Source organism: Pelophylax lessonae (genome assembly GCF_965119305.1).
Source record: "Pelophylax lessonae genome assembly, chromosome: 1".
Lineage (NCBI taxonomy): Eukaryota > Metazoa > Chordata > Amphibia > Anura > Ranidae > Pelophylax > Pelophylax lessonae.
Genome location: NC_138768.1, coordinates 367,378,127 through 367,395,985, shown reverse-complemented (window position 1 = coordinate 367,395,985; position 17,859 = coordinate 367,378,127). Strand labels below are relative to the sequence as shown.

At 40.4% G+C, this 17,859-nt stretch overlaps 1 protein-coding gene across 1 annotated transcript in view; it reads left to right on the top strand.

Annotated features, from left to right (window-relative positions):
• Positions 1-17,859, top strand: part of LOC309544384 (transmembrane channel-like protein 2-B) — a gene marked incomplete at both ends in the record, with an annotated part of 202,500 nt that overhangs the window by 34,090 nt on the left and 150,551 nt on the right. Inside the window, 3 exons of the mRNA XM_082243297.1 lie at positions 6,392-6,547; positions 11,890-11,980; positions 13,085-13,166. Of these exons, the coding sequence (XP_082099423.1) occupies positions 6,392-6,547; positions 11,890-11,980; positions 13,085-13,166 (329 nt within the window). The remainder of the gene's footprint in view (positions 1-6,391; positions 6,548-11,889; positions 11,981-13,084; positions 13,167-17,859) is intronic.

Sequence of the window (17,859 nt, the reverse complement as noted above, 5' to 3'; positions counted from 1 at the left end):
TCCTCTTCCGTGCATGGGGCGTTTAAACTGCCAAGCTGCTCCCCAGATAGAACCGGTAAATCTAAATTATCTACCCATGAATAAGATACATCCTGGTCGCCGACCTCCGGAGGGGAAAGCAATTTCTTATAAAACCGAGAAAAAACATTCAGTACCTCTTTAGGATGTGAGACCAATCTGCCCCCCTCATCCCTTACCTTATATACATGTGCCGGTTGGAGAGACTGGTGGAGCTTCCTGGTGAACATGGCCGAGGCTGTATTACTATGTAATAGAAATCTTGCTTTCGCCCACTTCAGTGATTTCTCAGTGGCCAAGGATAAAATAGAGTCCAAAGCAACTCTCTTTTGTGAGATTTGATGTTGTACCTCTGGAGAGTGGGTTTGGCTATGTAGGTGATATAGTCTATGTAGGTCAGAGGTCAACAAGCGGATATCAGCCAGTCTTTTCCTTTTGGCTTGGGTGGCCAGCTCAATCAACTTTCCCCTCATCACTGCCTTATGGGCAGCCCAGATAGGTTAGTATATGTTTAAGATGGATTAAACTCAGCATACCCTTACATACTTTACAGTCATGAGTTGTTCTACTGTCTGTATTGGAATGCATGCCAGTTTGTTGCTGTTGGCTGTTGAGTAGGGATGATCGAACTTTTGAAAAGTTTGGTTTGACCAGAACACCCGAACTTCCCGAAAGTTGGGGTCCAGATTCCAGAACCCCATTGAAATCATTGGGACCCGAACTTCGGTAATCAAAAAACACAATTTTGAAGCCCTAAAACCCAAAAAAATGCCTCTAAAAAGTGCCTATTAATCACACAAAAAAAGTTCTTAAAAATTGTCGTTTTTGATAGAGAGACAATTATTGAAAAAATTATTGAAAAAAAAAAAGAGAGATTTCTTTGGATTTAGTGTCTGTGGGTCTAAAAAGTGTACCTGTGAAGTTTCAGCTCTGTAGCATGTCCAGAACCAGAAAAAAAAGATAATTTTTCTTAGAATTTTTATTAGAGCAGGGATGTGACTCCGCTATTTTCACACTTGGGCGTTTTTGGTCCAGGCATTTATTGGGCATTTTTTGGGCATCTTTGGAGGCAGGCATGACATCTGAACTTCTGTGTAGGAGTATATATACACACACACATATATGTATATATACACATACACACATATAGGTGTGAAAGGAGCGAAATCCTATCCATGCGCTAATTAAATTATTTGCAGGAATGTGGCTCCGCTCCTATTACACCTATATGTGTGTATGTGTATATATACATATATGTGTGTGTGTATATATACCTCTATACAGAAGTTCAGATGTCATGCCTGCCTCCAAAGACGCCCAAAAAATGCCCAATAAACGCCTGAAAAAACACACCTGGGCGTTTTTGTTGCAGGCATTTATTGGGCATTTTTTGGGCGTCTTTGGAGGCAGGCATGACATCTGAACTTCTGTATAGGGGTATATATACACACACATATATGTATATATACACATACACACATATAGGTGTGAAAGTAGCGGAACCCCATCCATGCGCTAATGAAATTATTTGCAGGAATGTGGCTCCGCTCCTATTACACCTATATGTGTGTATGTGTATATATACATATATGTGTGTGTGTATATATACCCCAAAGACGCCCAAAAAATGCCCAATAAACGCCTGCAACAAAAACGCCCAGGTGTGTTGTTGCAGGCGTTTATTGGGCATTTTTTGGGCGTCTTTGGAGGCAGGCATAACATCTGAACTTCTGTATAGGGGTATATATACACACACACATATATGTATATATACACATACACACATATAGGTGTAATAGGAGCGGAGCCACATTCCTGCAAATAATTTCATTAGCGCATGGATGGGGTTCCGCTACTTTCACACCTATATGTTTGTATGTATATATATACATATATGTGTGTGTGCATATATATACCCCTACACAGAAGTTCAGATGTCATGCCTGCCTCCAAAGACGCCCAAAAAATGCCCAATAAACGCCTGCAACAAAAACGCCCAGGTGTGTTTTTTCAGGCGTTTATTGGGCATTTTTTGGGCGTCTTTGGAGGCAGGCATGAATCTGAACTTCTGTATAGGGGTATATATACACACACACACATATATATATATATATACACATACACACATATAGGTGTGAAAGGAGCGGAACCCTATCCATGCATATTATTTAATTAGCGCATGGATAGGGTTTCGCTCCTTTCACACCTATATGTGTGAATGTGTATATATACATATATGTGTGTGTGTATATATACCCCTACACAGAAGTTCAGATGTCATGCCTGCCTCCAAAGACGTCCACAAAAAGGCCCAATAAACGCCTGAATCAAAAACGCCCAGGTGTGACAGGAGCGGAGCCACTACCCTGCTCTACTACAATTCTAAGACAAACAATCTTTTTCTTATGGCGGTCACCATGACATGGATGAGTTCTGTCACCCTGGCATAGCAGTCAGAGTCAGTTCACCCTAAACTACATTACGGTCACCCTGACACCTAACACTTTCCCTACAGAAACTAGATTTTTGAATCTAACTATAGTGGTATATAGTACCCTAACTACACTAGATATCCCTTCCCTCACACTAATAATTGCTAAATGACACTTTTGCAGCAGGAGTAACAGAACTGCTTCCACTCTCTTCCACAGCCCCTGTATTACAGTGCTAGCGATTTGGTGGTGCTATGTTATATACTGGGGGGCGTATTCACTACTGATTGGCCTCTGGACCCCCTAGTCACTCCAATCACATTCCTAGCATCCTCCTGCCCCCTCAAATGGCTTTTACTGATGTTTCTGGTCCAATCACAGGCTTTTAAAGCCCAGTTCCTGTCCCATTGCATTTTGGTCGGTTCTGGTTGCCGAATTCCAAACTTTTTTCGCAAAAAGTTCGGAATTCGGCCGAATTTCGAACAGTCAATGTTAGGGTCGAACCGATGGTCGACGCGAACCGTTCGATCATCCCTACTGTTGAGCAGAGCATGCATGGCAGTGCTGATATAAAAAGACAGAAAGATAGCAAGTTGATTGGGGTGACGTAATTAGCATTTTTGGATGATATTAGGGAATGAAGGACAATTATGTACATTTTTTTTAACATTAGTATTATCATAACTTTCTTATATATAGATACTGTATATATACAGTATCTCACAGAAGTGAGTACACCCCTCACATTTTGTCAATATTTTATTCTAGATTTTCATGTGACAACACTGAAGAAATTACACTTTGCTACAATGTAAAGTAGTGAGTGTACAGCTTGTATAACAGTGTAAATTTGCTGTCCCCTCAAATAACTCAACACACAGCCATTAATGTCTAAAACACTGGCAACAAAAGAGAATACATCCTTAAGTCAAAATGTCCAAATTTGGCCCAAAGTGTCAATATTTTGTGTCAAAACCATTATTTTCCAGGACTGCCTTAACCCTCTTGGGCATGAAGTTCACCAGAGCTTCACAGGTTGCCACTGGAGTCCTCTTCCACTCCTCCATGATGACATCGCAGAGTTGGTGGATGTTAGAGACCTTGCGCACCTCCACCTTCCAATTGAGGATGCCCCATAGATGCTCAATAGGGTTTAGGTTTTTTTTTTAAAAAATGTAAGATATTTTTTGATTGATGCCGTTAGGAGCGCCTTTTAAAAATATGACTAGGAAGCATTTGTATTTGCTTTTACGTTCTCGAATGTAAATAGGAACTTTGGGATGATGCTTTGTGAAGTGTTTTAATTAGGATGTAAGTTAGAATGCGGGGTGTAATATCCTAGCACTCAGATGACACTGGAGCAGAGAAGCCAATATTGGAAGTTCCGGTGTCTTTCCTGCCTGCTCAAGTATTTAAAACGTGGTGAGTGACGTCTCAAGAGAGCCTCCATTCCCAGTCCATGCCTCTTACGAGAAAACGAGTCGGTAGAGCCAAATTCTGTGACATCACCACGTACCAGCCTGCAGACAAGGTCCATGGCTGTGTGTTTGTCTTTTGCCTTCTAATGTTTATCTTCATGTAAATGCAATGATTATTTTTAATAAATGGTAATTTTGCATACTGCACTATGAAGTTTCCTCTTTCGTAAACCTTCTATGCTGGAGAATATCTGTGGCAGGATGATCTGTGAAGCCAGGGATATTTGAGAAATACAACCCACTTGAGTGAAGCTGACACCTTACCTTATGGAAGTGTTTCCCACGAAGCTTTGGGAATGGAATACTCCAGCTGGCTTATATTGACACAAGCGAGTTAGATCCCTATAATTTGGGATCCAGCCTTTTTGGTAAGAGGTGTGCAGTTGTCTATGTGGGAGAGAGCACCATATGAAGCACTAAAGCTGGATACACACTATCCAACTTTTGTGGTTAGATTTCCTTCAGATTTACCTTTTCTATATAGTGCAAGGGCCTGCCAGATTGCATACAAATTGAAAGTCTTTAGGTTTGACCTCATATTATATGGTTTTGGTAAGTCTAAAGGAAAAAGTCTTCAGAAAATCTTATTGTGTGTATGGCCCATAATGTTGTTGTGAATCACTCTTTACTTATAGAAGAGCACTTTAAATTTGCTTTTTTTTTTCACTGGGATCTGTCTTATGATGATTCTTATATATATGGACCCAATTATTTGTTGAATATTTAGCACTGGTATATATAAACCTTTTTAGTTTGTGCACTTATTTGTTTTACAATGAGATACAGATGGTGGAAAAAAATCTGACCCTCCCTTACTCTATCCAAAGTAAAAATGTTATTTTTGCTCATAGTTCTACTTTAAACTTCAATTTCAGATTTCATCTCAAATACTGCCAGCATAACCACCTCCTAGCACCTCTCCTCCTTCTTTCTCTTAAAAACAACTTCTGCATTATGTCTCAGAATTGAAGGTTTCTTCAATTAAAACCATTTTGTCATCTTGTGTTGGAATAGAGAATTTTATTTTGTGCAACAACTACTGTACATCAGTATTTAGTAGAGATATATTTTTCAGCCAGTAGATGGCAGTGTTTGTTAGTTTGTTGCTGCATCTATGGTATGCTCGATGTCTTTCTTTGAATAAAGTCTCATGTTTCCTGTCTGCAGTTAAGCAGCAAAGCCCATGTGGACTGTGCACTGTCTGTTCTGTAGGGCTATATACAGACTTTCTAACAGGTTATGGGCCCAGAGAAAAGCTGAGAACCCAGTCATAGCCCAGTCATAGCTACAGCAAACCCAGCCAAACATCCATCCTAAATTACTTGCGTAGCATTAAACCAGAGGCAGATTCATGGAATGAGATGCAAAGACTTCCAACCCATGGGAAACAAACGTGGGATCAGAGCATTTGATAAAACAGCTTAAAAGAAACAGATTTATAGAACTGAGATGTGAAATGGGACTTGTGGGTCGTGATGTTGCTTTCGGGTTATTACATCGGGAACCCAATCAAAGCCGATTCTGACTTTGTTCAGGTCTCCGGCCAGTCGGCGGACGCTCCGGCTGGTGGCTCGGGTCTTCCGGTGAGCCACAGAAGTCCCCTCCCACTGCTTGTAATAACAGCCAATCGGCAAGTTAGCCGCATCAGTTGTTATTACAAGAAAGCCGACTATCTGCAGCTGCAGGCATCACTCCATTACAAGCACTTAGGTACGTGATTTTGAGGCAAGTGGGTAAAATATTAGCTGATAAAAGCACACAAACCATACATAAAATATTTTATAGAAGAAGTCCCACCATGTAAATCCATACTCAATCATATCATCCAGCGATGTAGCTAGATTGTCAATCAAAATGAAGGATGCCTTGAAGACTAACCCACAAATACACCATGACCCACACATGACAATCCTGCTTCTGATAGACTCCTTGCTGTATATGACAGCTTCCATATATGCTTAATGTAAACAAGTAATGATGCTGCCTGACATCATTGACTAAATATGGTCCTGACCATATTAGGTAAATCATGTCACCCAGAATACCTGCTGGCTTATTTACTACATGAAACAAGCCAGTGAGTGAGCCAGTAAGTTGCCCCTTTAGTAGCAGTAGTGAAACTGCCGCTAAATTAATCATTTCCAGCTGCAGCAGCAGTCAGATGTTCGGCACAGGGAAGTAAGCCAAATATGGCCGTTTTGTTAGCCAATTCAATAAACCTCAAAGAGTTTAAGCCTCTGTCAACCTGAACCCTAAGCTCATCTCTAGTGACAACTCACAATTTTGGGATTTCCCTCACTTTCATTCCTGGGGACAGTAGACAAATATATTGGTGGCTAGCATTAGGGTTCCTGATTTGTAATTGCAAATATGTTAGTGGCTAGCATCAAGTTTCCTGATATGTTTTCTTCATTGAAACTGTCATTGAACACACTTGCCATTTATATATTACTATTTTTTTAGCTCCTCAAGCTCATCAAGCTCCTCAAGCTCTGATGAAGAAAGTTTGTCAGAAGGAGAAAGAGAGAGGCTAATGAAAGAAGTCGAAGAGAAAAAAAAAGTAATTTCAAACATGAGAAGCAAACCTTGGCGCATGTCAAAGAAACTTCATGTGCTAAAGTAAGGTACTAATAATAGTACAATGCCTGTATTTTGAATCATAACTTCCTATAATGCAATGTTTTGCCACAAGAATAAAGAAGGGGTATTTATTGTTCATATTTGATAATGATAGGGAATCAGCCCACGTTCATATGTGTCTTCAGCCAAAGAATGGTTTCATAAAAAGACTATGCTCTTTATTTTCTAACTAGTGGTACCTGTGAAAAACTGTTGACCTAACTTCAACCAATACCATTCAGTGAAAAATTGCTCTGCCTGTGGTGCACTGACAATCACAAAAAAAACGTATTGCACCTTTGTAATATTACATAAATATTATTTATAAGAAAGGTCTTTAAGATGGTGCAAAGGTCAGGGCTATCTAGCTCAAGTGTAAAGATCGCCAGTGAGTACAGTCCACACCAGAATTTGTTATTTCAGGGCTTGTTGGCCCACTTTTATTTAAAAGAAAGTTCAAAAACAAAACACAAAACATGAGTTTCCCCCACAGGGGTATTTAGCATTGAGGCTTACACACATAGCCCCATGGTTCTGACCTTACTCGTCAGGGCCTGGTCTGTTATCTACAGACTGTCCTCTCACAGACATACACTTTGTCCATACAGCTAGCAGCCCCATGCTCCTCTGGTTCCCAATCTTGAGTTTTTGTCTTTTCCAGTGCACACATGCACCCCACTGGCCTCTTCCTTGCACACACACCAGAACTCCTCGGGAGGGTGAAGCCCAGAACCAGGTCACTACTAATAGCCCAGCACACATCTGATCAATCACTGGAGATTTTATCTGCCCCGGATCTTCAGGCTCCAGGTCCCAAAACAGATTTTTCTAAACAATGAGGAAACTGAAAAGCCAGTTTCCTCCTAATTAGGCAAACTTACTGGAGCCCCCCAACCTCCCTGCTCGAGAATCCTGGGTTAACTTCACCCTGGTGGAGCATCAGTCTGCCACAATGGCTTATAGGTTTTTGGCAATTAGCTAATTTTCTCCAGTTTCAGTGAATAGGTAGCTGCATTACTGCAGATTACAGCCAAGCTTTATAGTATGCCACCTTGAATATATATGCATGTTCAAATATTTTCTGCCTTTAAAATAATATGCTAATACCTGATATCTTTCAGAAGGTGTACTGGCACAAAAGAGCCAAATCCAACCAAGCTCAAAAAAGAAACAAAGAAAGAGATGGCACACCAGCCTACTGCAACACTTTCTGACACCATTAAAGTTTTAAAAATGTATTAAAATACTGAAGCCTTCCACCTCAGTTCAGAGGAAGAGGGCTTGACTTTTGAAGTGTGTTAGCTATTCTGCACTTGATGTTGGAGAGGTCTTAATTCACACTTAGGCCCCGTTATGTGAAAGGGGCCTTGCATCTGGCTTTTGGCAACACGCTTGTGATTTTTTATTTGCAAGAATTTTAAAGTGGTAGTACATTAAGAAAAAAAAAAAAAAATCTTCCAGCCCCCCTGCGATGAATGCTAGCACATTATGAAAGACTTACTTGTAAAATTAAGTCCTCCAGCGGCACACTGTCACCTCACCGTTGACAGGATTTCTATCTTCGCCTGGTCTTCCTTCCGGGTTCAAGGGCTCTGACCGATTGAATGACATAGTTACATATAGTTACATAGTAGTTGAGGTTGAAAAAAGACAACAGTCCATCCAGTTCAACCCGTGTAGGTGTGTGTGGACGTATTAATTTCCCATACCCCTGAATGTTTTGATCTTGGAGATGTATGTCCAAGAGTCTTTTAAAAGTCGCCATACTCCCCGCACTTACCATCATTTGTAGAAGAGAGTTCCACAATCTTATTGCCCTTACTGTAAAAAACCCCTTGCGTAGCCTAAGGGTAAATTCCTTCTCCTCTAATCGCATTGTATGGCCTTGTGTCCTCTTACACTCCTTGCAACTTAATCGTTTTTTTTTCTATGCTGAGATCACCATTGAGGTATTTATAAATCGCTATCATGTCACCTCTCTGGCGTCTCTTCTCTAGGGAGAATAAATCAAATGCTTGTAAACGCTCCTCATGATTTAGGTCCCCCAATCACCTAATTAGCTTATTTGCCCTTCTTTGGACCCTTTCCAGTTCCAGCACATCCTTTCTGAGGATTGGTGACCAGAACTGGACAGAGTACTCCAGATGTGGTCGGAACAGTGTTTTATAAAGTGGTAGGATTATAGTTTTACGTATTTCTGGAATATATCCCTTTCCTTATGCATGTAAATATTCTGCCGGCTTTGACAGCTGCAGCTTGACATTGCATGCTATTGCTTAGCCTATCTTCTACTAAGACTCCCAGATCTTTCTCCATTCTTTATTCCCTCAGAGTTTCCCCCCCAAACGCGTATTTTGCGTTTATGTTTTTATTCCCTTTTTATGACCGAGATCCAATAACTGTGCTCCTGAACATGCGTTCGGGAATCAGGGCTGTGGCACAGCTCTCTCAATGGATGGCATGCCATCCATTGAGAGTACAGTGCGCATGCGCCTGTGACCTCACCAGCAGCTACTCAATGGAATATGTCCTAAACGGTGCACGTTTAGGAGATATTTACTTTACCCACAGGTAAACATTTTTATAAGCTTAACCTTTAGGTAAAAGTTGCAAAGTGGACTTTACTACCACTTTAAGCCTCGGTTCACATTTATGCGATGCGGGAAGGCTGCGAATCCGCAGCCTGTTCCCGCATCGCACACGCACCCCCGGCAGTTCACACTGCCATTTGCGATATGCTGGGGGTGTCAATGTAATGTTAACGACACCCCCAGTTTGATCGCATATCGCAGTGCGATCGTGCAGTTCGCACAGGATCGGATCGCACAAGTGTGAACCGCTGTGCGATCCGATCCTGATGCGGCTTCCAAAAAGGGTCCCTGTGCGTGTTTGGTGCGGCTGCGGTGCAAATTTAGCCATACAAACTGTATGGCTAAACTTGCACCGCACAGCCGATCGCATGTAATGTCGGAGCAGTGACATGCGAACCCCGCACACGCACAAGTGTGAACCGGGGCTAATACATTTGTAACAAGTTACCGGTATCACAAGGTATTGCACTAGGCTGGTACTGGTCTCATTTTTCTTAGTTTGCTTAGTATTGAAGATCTCTTCAGCCAGAAGAGAGTTGCAAGTCCTGGACTGATTCTGATACACCATGAAAACTGATTAGTATTATGGGAGTAAAGCACTTTTGCTTGCTTTTTCTTTCTGCTGTCCTCCACACGTGAGCACTGACATTTGTGTTCAATTTATGTGACGAAAGTTAGGTATACACTGAGTTTATTCTCGTTCAACCAGGGGACTAAATGGAAAAAATCCAAAAACTCACAGATCCACACAAGCAATGCCGATGCAGAAAACAGTTACAACCATGTCTATCCAACAGACAGACAAGGCTGGTTAACCACTGATTGCTTACACCTCTGTTGGTCACATAATTCCATAATATAATAAACAAAGGCCTGGTGTTTTGTTCCATGAGCTGCTCATCTCCCTTTTCCCTGCTTTCAGTTTGCATTGAATCAGGCAACTCATGAAGATTATAATTTTTGTAGAGACTATGAAGATTCAGGGGTAAGGGTATTTAGGGTATCAGAATCTCATATCAATCCAACTTGCAGTTTGCTGAAATAGTAGACATCTGTCAAACTGCCTGATTGGCACAGTTTACAAATTGGTTTCTTAGTCTCTAGTCCCAAAAGAGTGCCAAAGAGTGTCCCTCTTGCATGCATGTGCACACTTATATGATATAGGAGCTACAGTATATATATATATATATATATATATATATATATATATGTGGCTAGAGTTCTGGCAGTCATATTATTTTTTTAACCGGTTGCCGACCGCCGCACGACTATATACTGCGGCGGTCACTCGCCTGTCACTGACTTGAGAGCCAATTGCGGGCGCGCCCGCCGTGGCTCGTTCACTGACAAGTCAGTGCGTGTGACCGGCGGACCCGATGTCCGCCGGTCACACTACGATCGCTCCGGTGAAGGGAGAAAGGTGGAGCGGCTTATGTAAACAAGCCGCCCGTCATTCTCTCTGGTGTAGAAATGAAGATCAGACGGTTCTACTATGTAGGCCCGTTGATCTTTGATTTTACACCAATAGCAATGTCCCTATACAGTTAGAATCACGCCCCTAGGACACACTTAAGCCCTCCCTCTCCAATACAGTTAACCCCTTCACTACCAGTGTCATTTTTGCAGTAACAGTGCATATGTATAGCACTGATTACTGCAGTAATGTCACTGGTAACCCCAAAAGTGTCAAAAATGTCAGTCAAGGGTCCGATCTGTCCGCCGCAATGTCGCAGTACCGAAAAAAAATCGCAGATCGCCGCCATTACGCGTTAAAAAAAAAACACCAAAAATGACAAAAATCTTTACCTTTGTTAGTAAACGCGATAACTTTTGCGCAAACCAATCAAAATACGCTTTTTGCGATTTTTTTTTTACCAAACATATGTAGCATAAAACAAATTGGCCGAAAATGTTAAAAAATTTTGATTTTTACATTTTTTTTGGGGGGAATTTCATATAAAAAAATGTGAAAAATATTGTTATTTTTGCAAAATTGACGCTCTTTTTTTGTTTATAGCGCATGATCAAAAAATTGCACAGGTGATCAAATACCACCAAAAGAAAGCTCTGTTTGTGAGAAAAAAAGGACGTCAAATTCGTTTAGGTACAGCATCGCACGACCGCGCAATGGTCCGTTAAAGTCACGCAGTAAAAAATCGTAAAAAAACCCCTGGTCTTTTAGCAGCCAAATCCTCCGGGGCTTAAGTGGTTAAAACCGTACCACACTTGAATACCTGTGGTCCGTTTTTGCTTGTCTATTAAACTAATCACTTAGAGGGGTATTTAAAGTGGGGAGTGAATGCCCCTATTAGCACTCTACTATACACTACATAGTTCCACACTACAACCTGCATTTTACATTCCAAAAAAATGGAGGCTGTAGTCTGCAGTGTGTCTCTGACTTGTCTCTGCTTAACGCTGTATAAAGAAATCTGTGATTGGAAGAGAGGCTGCTTTAATGACTTATGGCAGTTCCTCCTAGCTTTCTTTTACCATTCATTTTAAATGTGCTCTGCTGGCTTCAGAGTCCTGAATTTTGAGCACAATTCATATTTGTGAAGAATACTGCCGTGTTTAATAAATGTGTGGTATTTTTTGTGCAAAATGGCCCTCCTGCTGCTTTATAAATGAACCACTTAGTATACTTATTGTAACCTATCAAAGGTAATGGAGCCACATTTGGCCTCCAAATGAAAGCTGTTATCTTTTGATGTGGACATTTTGTGTTAATTGCACCTTTTCTGTAATCAGGGAGTCACATGATTTTGTTGAGAAATTTGAAGGAGCTCTAGGAAGAGGAAAGGGAAGAAGGCTCTATGCATATAAAATCATGATGGCTAAGGTAATTTCACAAACGGTAATTTGTGCTGGGAATATGAACAGTTTGTATTATTATACAATGGTTTTAAAATGTTTTTTTTTTTTATGTAGACTTGAAGGTAAGTGTATATTGTGAATTAAGCCATAATCGTGTTCATTATATGGTAAAAGAATATAGTAAGGAAATTTACACTGCCTGGCCAAAAAAAAAGTCGCCACCTGGAATTAACTAAGCAACTAACTAAACTAAGAATGCAGTAACTATCCTTTTAGATAGTTACTGCATGTGCCTAAAGAATGAGGTCAATTGACTACCTTAATATACTGAATGATCAGGTTATTCCATCAATGGATTTTTTCTTCCCTGATGGCAATGGCATATTCCAAGATGACAATGCCAGGATTAATCTGGCTCAAATTGTGAAAGAGTGGTTCAGGGAGCATGAGACATCATTTTCACACATGGATTGGCCCCACAGAGTCCAGAACCTAACCCATTGAGAATCTTTGGGATGTGCTGGAGAAGGCTTTGCACAATGGTCCAACTCTCCCATCGTCAATACAAGATCTTGGTGAAAAATGAATTCAACACTGGACAGAAATAAATCTTGTGACATTGCAGAAGCTTATCGAAACAGTGCCACAGCAAATGCGTGCCGTAATCAAAGCCAACAAAATATTAGAGTATGTGACCTTTTTTTTTTTTTTTTTTGGTGGCAACTTTTTTTTTTTTGGCCAAGCAGTGTATATAGAGGGGAGGGAGGAGTTTCAAGCTAAAAGTATATTAGCCTAAACTCATTTCAGCTGCAATTAATGTTCACTGTTTGTTCCATTGTATGTAGAATTTCAGTATTGCATAGATACAGTAGGGGAAGCCATTTATGGAGATCTTGCTGTTCTACAGTACACCTTCCTTTTTTTGCTTGCCAAACCAATGGGAGGACATGGAGTAGGTCCCCATGTGCACAATAAATAATGTAGCTTTTTTCACTAGTGTCAGCAGTGATTATCAATGCATTTTCAAACATTGCATTCATTGCTGTGTTAGCTACATGTTTAGCAATGTAAACCTCAATGCATTTTTATTGTACCTTATTATAGCATAAAACCTGTATTTTATTTGCAGAAATGGATGAAATTCAAAAGAGATTTTGAAAATTTTAAAACTGCTTGCATACCCTGGGAAATGAAAATAAAAGAAATTGAAAGTAAGTGGAATTACCATAAATATACTTGTAAGAAATACATTAAAATTAAAGGCAAACTACCGTCAAAAATTAAAATTTTCCTATTAATAGTATGTTAAATATCTTTAAATTTGATATTATTCATTTTCTAGATAGCTGCTTGTGTAGCTTAGAAAGTCTTATCTAAGCTAGACAATCGGCTTCTTCCTGTTCTTCGTCAACAATGCTATCTTCCTTTGTCTGATTTTACTAAGCTGTATTTCACTTCCTGGAAAGGTTGTCAGTATTTTTTAGCTAGGCATGCCTACACCCTCCCCAGCCCCGACCCCATCCCGCCTATCCTTCACAGAACATGATCTCCTCCTGTCTTCATAGCCTCGTTTAGGCTAGCAGCTTCTCCTGAGAGACAGAGAGAGGGAGAGGGGGGAGGCCACGTGACCAATGCAATATATGAAAGAATTAAGGTACAAAGGAACATTTTTGAAAATTTAGAAGGATACAGATCGATTTCTATTGCTCAATACATGTGAATGAGTTTTAGGCTCTGTTTCCACTAGTGCGAATTGTCATGCGACTTTGAACATATACATTTAGTTGTGCGATTTAGAGTGCGACTTTAAGTGCAGCTTTAATCCAACTTTACACTCTCTGGATCATAGTCGCATCAAAGTAGTGCAGGTACCTTTTCAAGGTTGCTGATTTTCAAAGTTGCATAGATGGAAAAGGGTGCCATTGAAATCAATGGGCTGTGACTTGTAATGCGACTTTGTGTGTCCAAAGTTGCATGATAAGTCACACTAGACTTAGTTTGGTTGCCTGTACTATGATCATTGTAGACTGTGAGCTGAGACCCCAGAGCAATTCCAGCTACACTGACAGTACCCCTCCCCCTCTCTGTGTCCAGTTCCCTTCTCCTATGGTAGTCTTCATTCAAAGCCCAGCACAGCTATACTGTATATGTGCACTGCACCCCCCCCCCCCCCATATTCTGTGTGGATGGCCCTCTTTTATTTCCTTATTTTCTCATGAATTAGGATATACAATGCATTTTTACTGATGAGAAAACAATGGGCAGGAATCTCTGATCATCTCCTTCCATTCTGTATACGCCCACTGGCTACATGGTAACAGTGTCCCTCCCTGGAAGTGATGTCACTAGCTTTGAGACATAAGGATGAACTCAGCTTATATTAAAGATTGCAGAGGAGAATTTAGGGTATTAGGCTGTACTTCTGCTTTAATGTAGCGTTAACACATGCATAAGCTGCTTGGTAGATTGGATTCTCTGTTCTTCCTTCTTCACTCACTCTGAGAACAACCTCAGCCCACACTGGTACCAGGTTAAGCAAATAGAAACTGCACTGCTACTGGGAGCACAAATATAAACAAATATAAATGCTCTGGACACAACTAAGGTTTAGTATCAGAAAGGAAACATCAGACTGGTTAGGGATAAATGAACCCAATATATTGTCATGGGTTGCAGTAAACAGCAGTATGCATAAATAAGTAATAAGTAAAGGATTAGGTCATTCACTTTTGACGTGGTTAACTAAACAATATGTTCACTAGGCTATAGTAGCATAGAATGGTGTTCTAGACCTTACAATCGGCAATAAACAATGACATTAGAAAACAGTAACAGTAATAAAAATCAATGCTGCAATAACTCTTTTGTGAACAGTAGGCTATATCCACTTTAGAGTGTACTCTATATGAATGACAGCTATGAAATGTACAGCTTCCTAAAGTGGTACTTCTTTCTATGGACAACAGGCATTTCTTGTGAAGCAACAGCCTTTAGCTCTAGTTCTTCAGTCAGCTAGAGTTGGGGCCCAGTCCTTATGGTAGTGCACACGAGTACAGTCCCAGAAAAGTCTGCAGGCAGTAAATAATGCTTCTAATTAGATGGCCAGTCCCTATATCTTCAGTCTCTGCTAGCAGGAACAGGATAATGGCAGCAGTGTCCTCTCACCAGTCCCAATGATACAGCAACAGAGTCCCCCTAATCAGATGTCATCTCACTTCTGGATCTGCCTGGAGTAACTCAGGTCCTCAGAACATGGCCACAGGCTTGCAGCAGGCCATGTGCACACATCGGTCATCTTGCAGCAAAAATGAAATCTCTTGGTATTCAGCCTGTGAAAATACATCTATCTCTCTCTCTCTCTCTCTTTATACCTAGATTGCATTGGGAATTGTTATCCAATAGTCTTTTTACTGCCATAGTAAAGTTTATTTCCCGAACTTCATCTCCCATGATTCATTGGGCAAACTGCCAATGTTGGGCCTGAACTCATGCTCGGGGCGAACTGTATACGCAACTCTAATGGCTACATTAGATATTCCTGCACCTCAAACCTATCATACATAGTTATGTAAAGTCTTCTGCAAAGCAATTACCTAAAGGTATACTTTAGTCATAAGTTTAAAATCAAGCATAAGGAGAACACAATCTACTAGCCCATGACTCAGTTGGCATTTCTCAGGAATATCTTCTCTTTTGTCAGTAATCTGGTAATTTGGGTACATCTTTTGTTTATGTTTGTGTAGAGCAGAAATATTCCCATTATATTCACTGTGGACTCCTAGCTGCTTGAAATTTGACTGGTTCAGCAGGGACTGGCTGAGATTTGATTCATGTGTGGTCAGGCTGATTGTATCCAAAGTGATCCATCAATCGACTTGGATACAACCAGCCTGTTGGTCTAAATATTGCTCACTGCAGCTGCAGAAAGCAGATTCTACACAAATTCATAAATCCTGAAATTATAGTGCTACAATAATAACAAGAATACATCTGAGAGCAGAGGAAAATACTGAACAATATGAAAACATACATTGGTTGGTCATACTGTATAGAAGGCTAATTAGTCACATTAAATGTCATAGGAGCTCCATACATCTGAGTATAAAGTTTAGTCTCTATCAAATGGTAGTTTAGTGTGATATCATATTCATTATTCGGCTGCAGCCTGTCCCCCCCCCCCTTTTTTTTACCCCCCCCCTTGCTCCCCCTTTCCTTTTGCCTTTCCTGTCTTTTATCCCCCCCTTTTCTTTATGTAATTTTTATATATTTACAATTTATGCCCCTCTACCGTGCCACATTTTGGGAATTGTGTGAATGACAAATATGGTTAACTTTTTCCTATTTTGTGTATATTTTTTTTTTTATTTTCATGCTGACTGCCTAGTTTATTAACTAGGCTGACTGTCTTGTTTATAAATCTATTGCTTTCCTGTCTCTCATGTTGGCATTTACTGTACTGGACAAAATGTGTTGCTATTTGGCTTGTGGTGTACCTTTGTTTTTTTTACCAATTCAATAAAACGCTACTGTTTAAAAAGACTCTATAACATCAGAGTCATGCTGAGAATAATTTCTTCAGGAAAACAGTATAGAACAAAGTTACTTGTGATTATCCTAACAAACAGCATCCCTCACAGTCAAGTGCATGGTGGCTCTAGTAACACAGGTGAATAGCTGGAGGGATCGATCGCTAGAACAGTCATGATTCAGTCTAAACTTGTATTCGGACTTAACTTGAAGATTATACTGTACCTAATAGAGAGTAAATAAATACTCCTAGAAGAGGAGAGGGCTATGCTGTAAGTAACCATATGAAATATTTGACTTTTCTATGCTTTTACATGCAATTATTTTCAAACTTGTTGACAGTGTCTCTTTAAAAAGAAAAAAGAACTATAAATCAGCACTAGTTATCATTTCTGTCTGCTTTAATCCTAGTGCAACCAGCTTCAAAAGAAAACATTCTTTTTCTTCTTCAGTTTTAGTTTCTGTCTTTAAAATCCACAATATCAATTCACTATTGCATTTTAAGTTTTTGAATTACTAAGTGCATACCTGACAAATTAAGTATCTGGCAAAAGTGAGTACACCCCTTACATTTTTGTAAATATTTTATTCTATTTTTTCACACTGAAGAAATTACACTTTGCTACAATGTAAAGTAGTGAGTGTAGAGCTTGTATAACAGTGTAAATTTGCTGTCCCCTCAAAATAACTCAACACACGGCCATTAATGTCTAAACCGCTGGCAACAAAAGTGAGTACAATGGGCCCAATTAGCCATTTTCCCTCCCCGGTGTCATGTGACTCGTTAGTGTTACAAGGTCTCAGGTGTAAATGGGGAACAGGTGTGTTAAATTTTGTGTTATCACTCTCACTCTCTCATACTGGTCACTGGAGGTTCAACATGGCACCTCAAGGCAAAGAAGTCTTTGAGGATATGAAAAAAAGAATTGTTGCTCTACATAAGGATGGCCTAGGCCATAAGAAGATTGCAAGACCCTGAAACTGAGCTGCAGCCCGGTGGAAAAGACCACAAAGCGATTTAACAGGACAGGTGTCACTCAGAACAGGCCTCGCCATGGTCGACCAAAGGAGTTAAGTGCACGTGCTCAGTGTCCTATCCAGAGGTTGTCTTTGGGAAATAGACATATGAGTGCTGCCAGCTTTGCTGCAGAGGTAGAAGGGGTGGGAGGTCAGCCAGTCAGTGCTTAGACCATATGCCGCACTCTGCATCAAATTGGTATGCATGGCTGTCGTCCCAGAAGGAAGCCTCTTCTAAAGATGATGCACAAGAAAGCCCGCAAACTGTTTTCTGAAGACAAGCAGACTAAGGACATGGATTACTGGAATGATGAGACCAAGATAAACTTATTTGGTTCAGATGGCGTCAAGTGCGTGTGA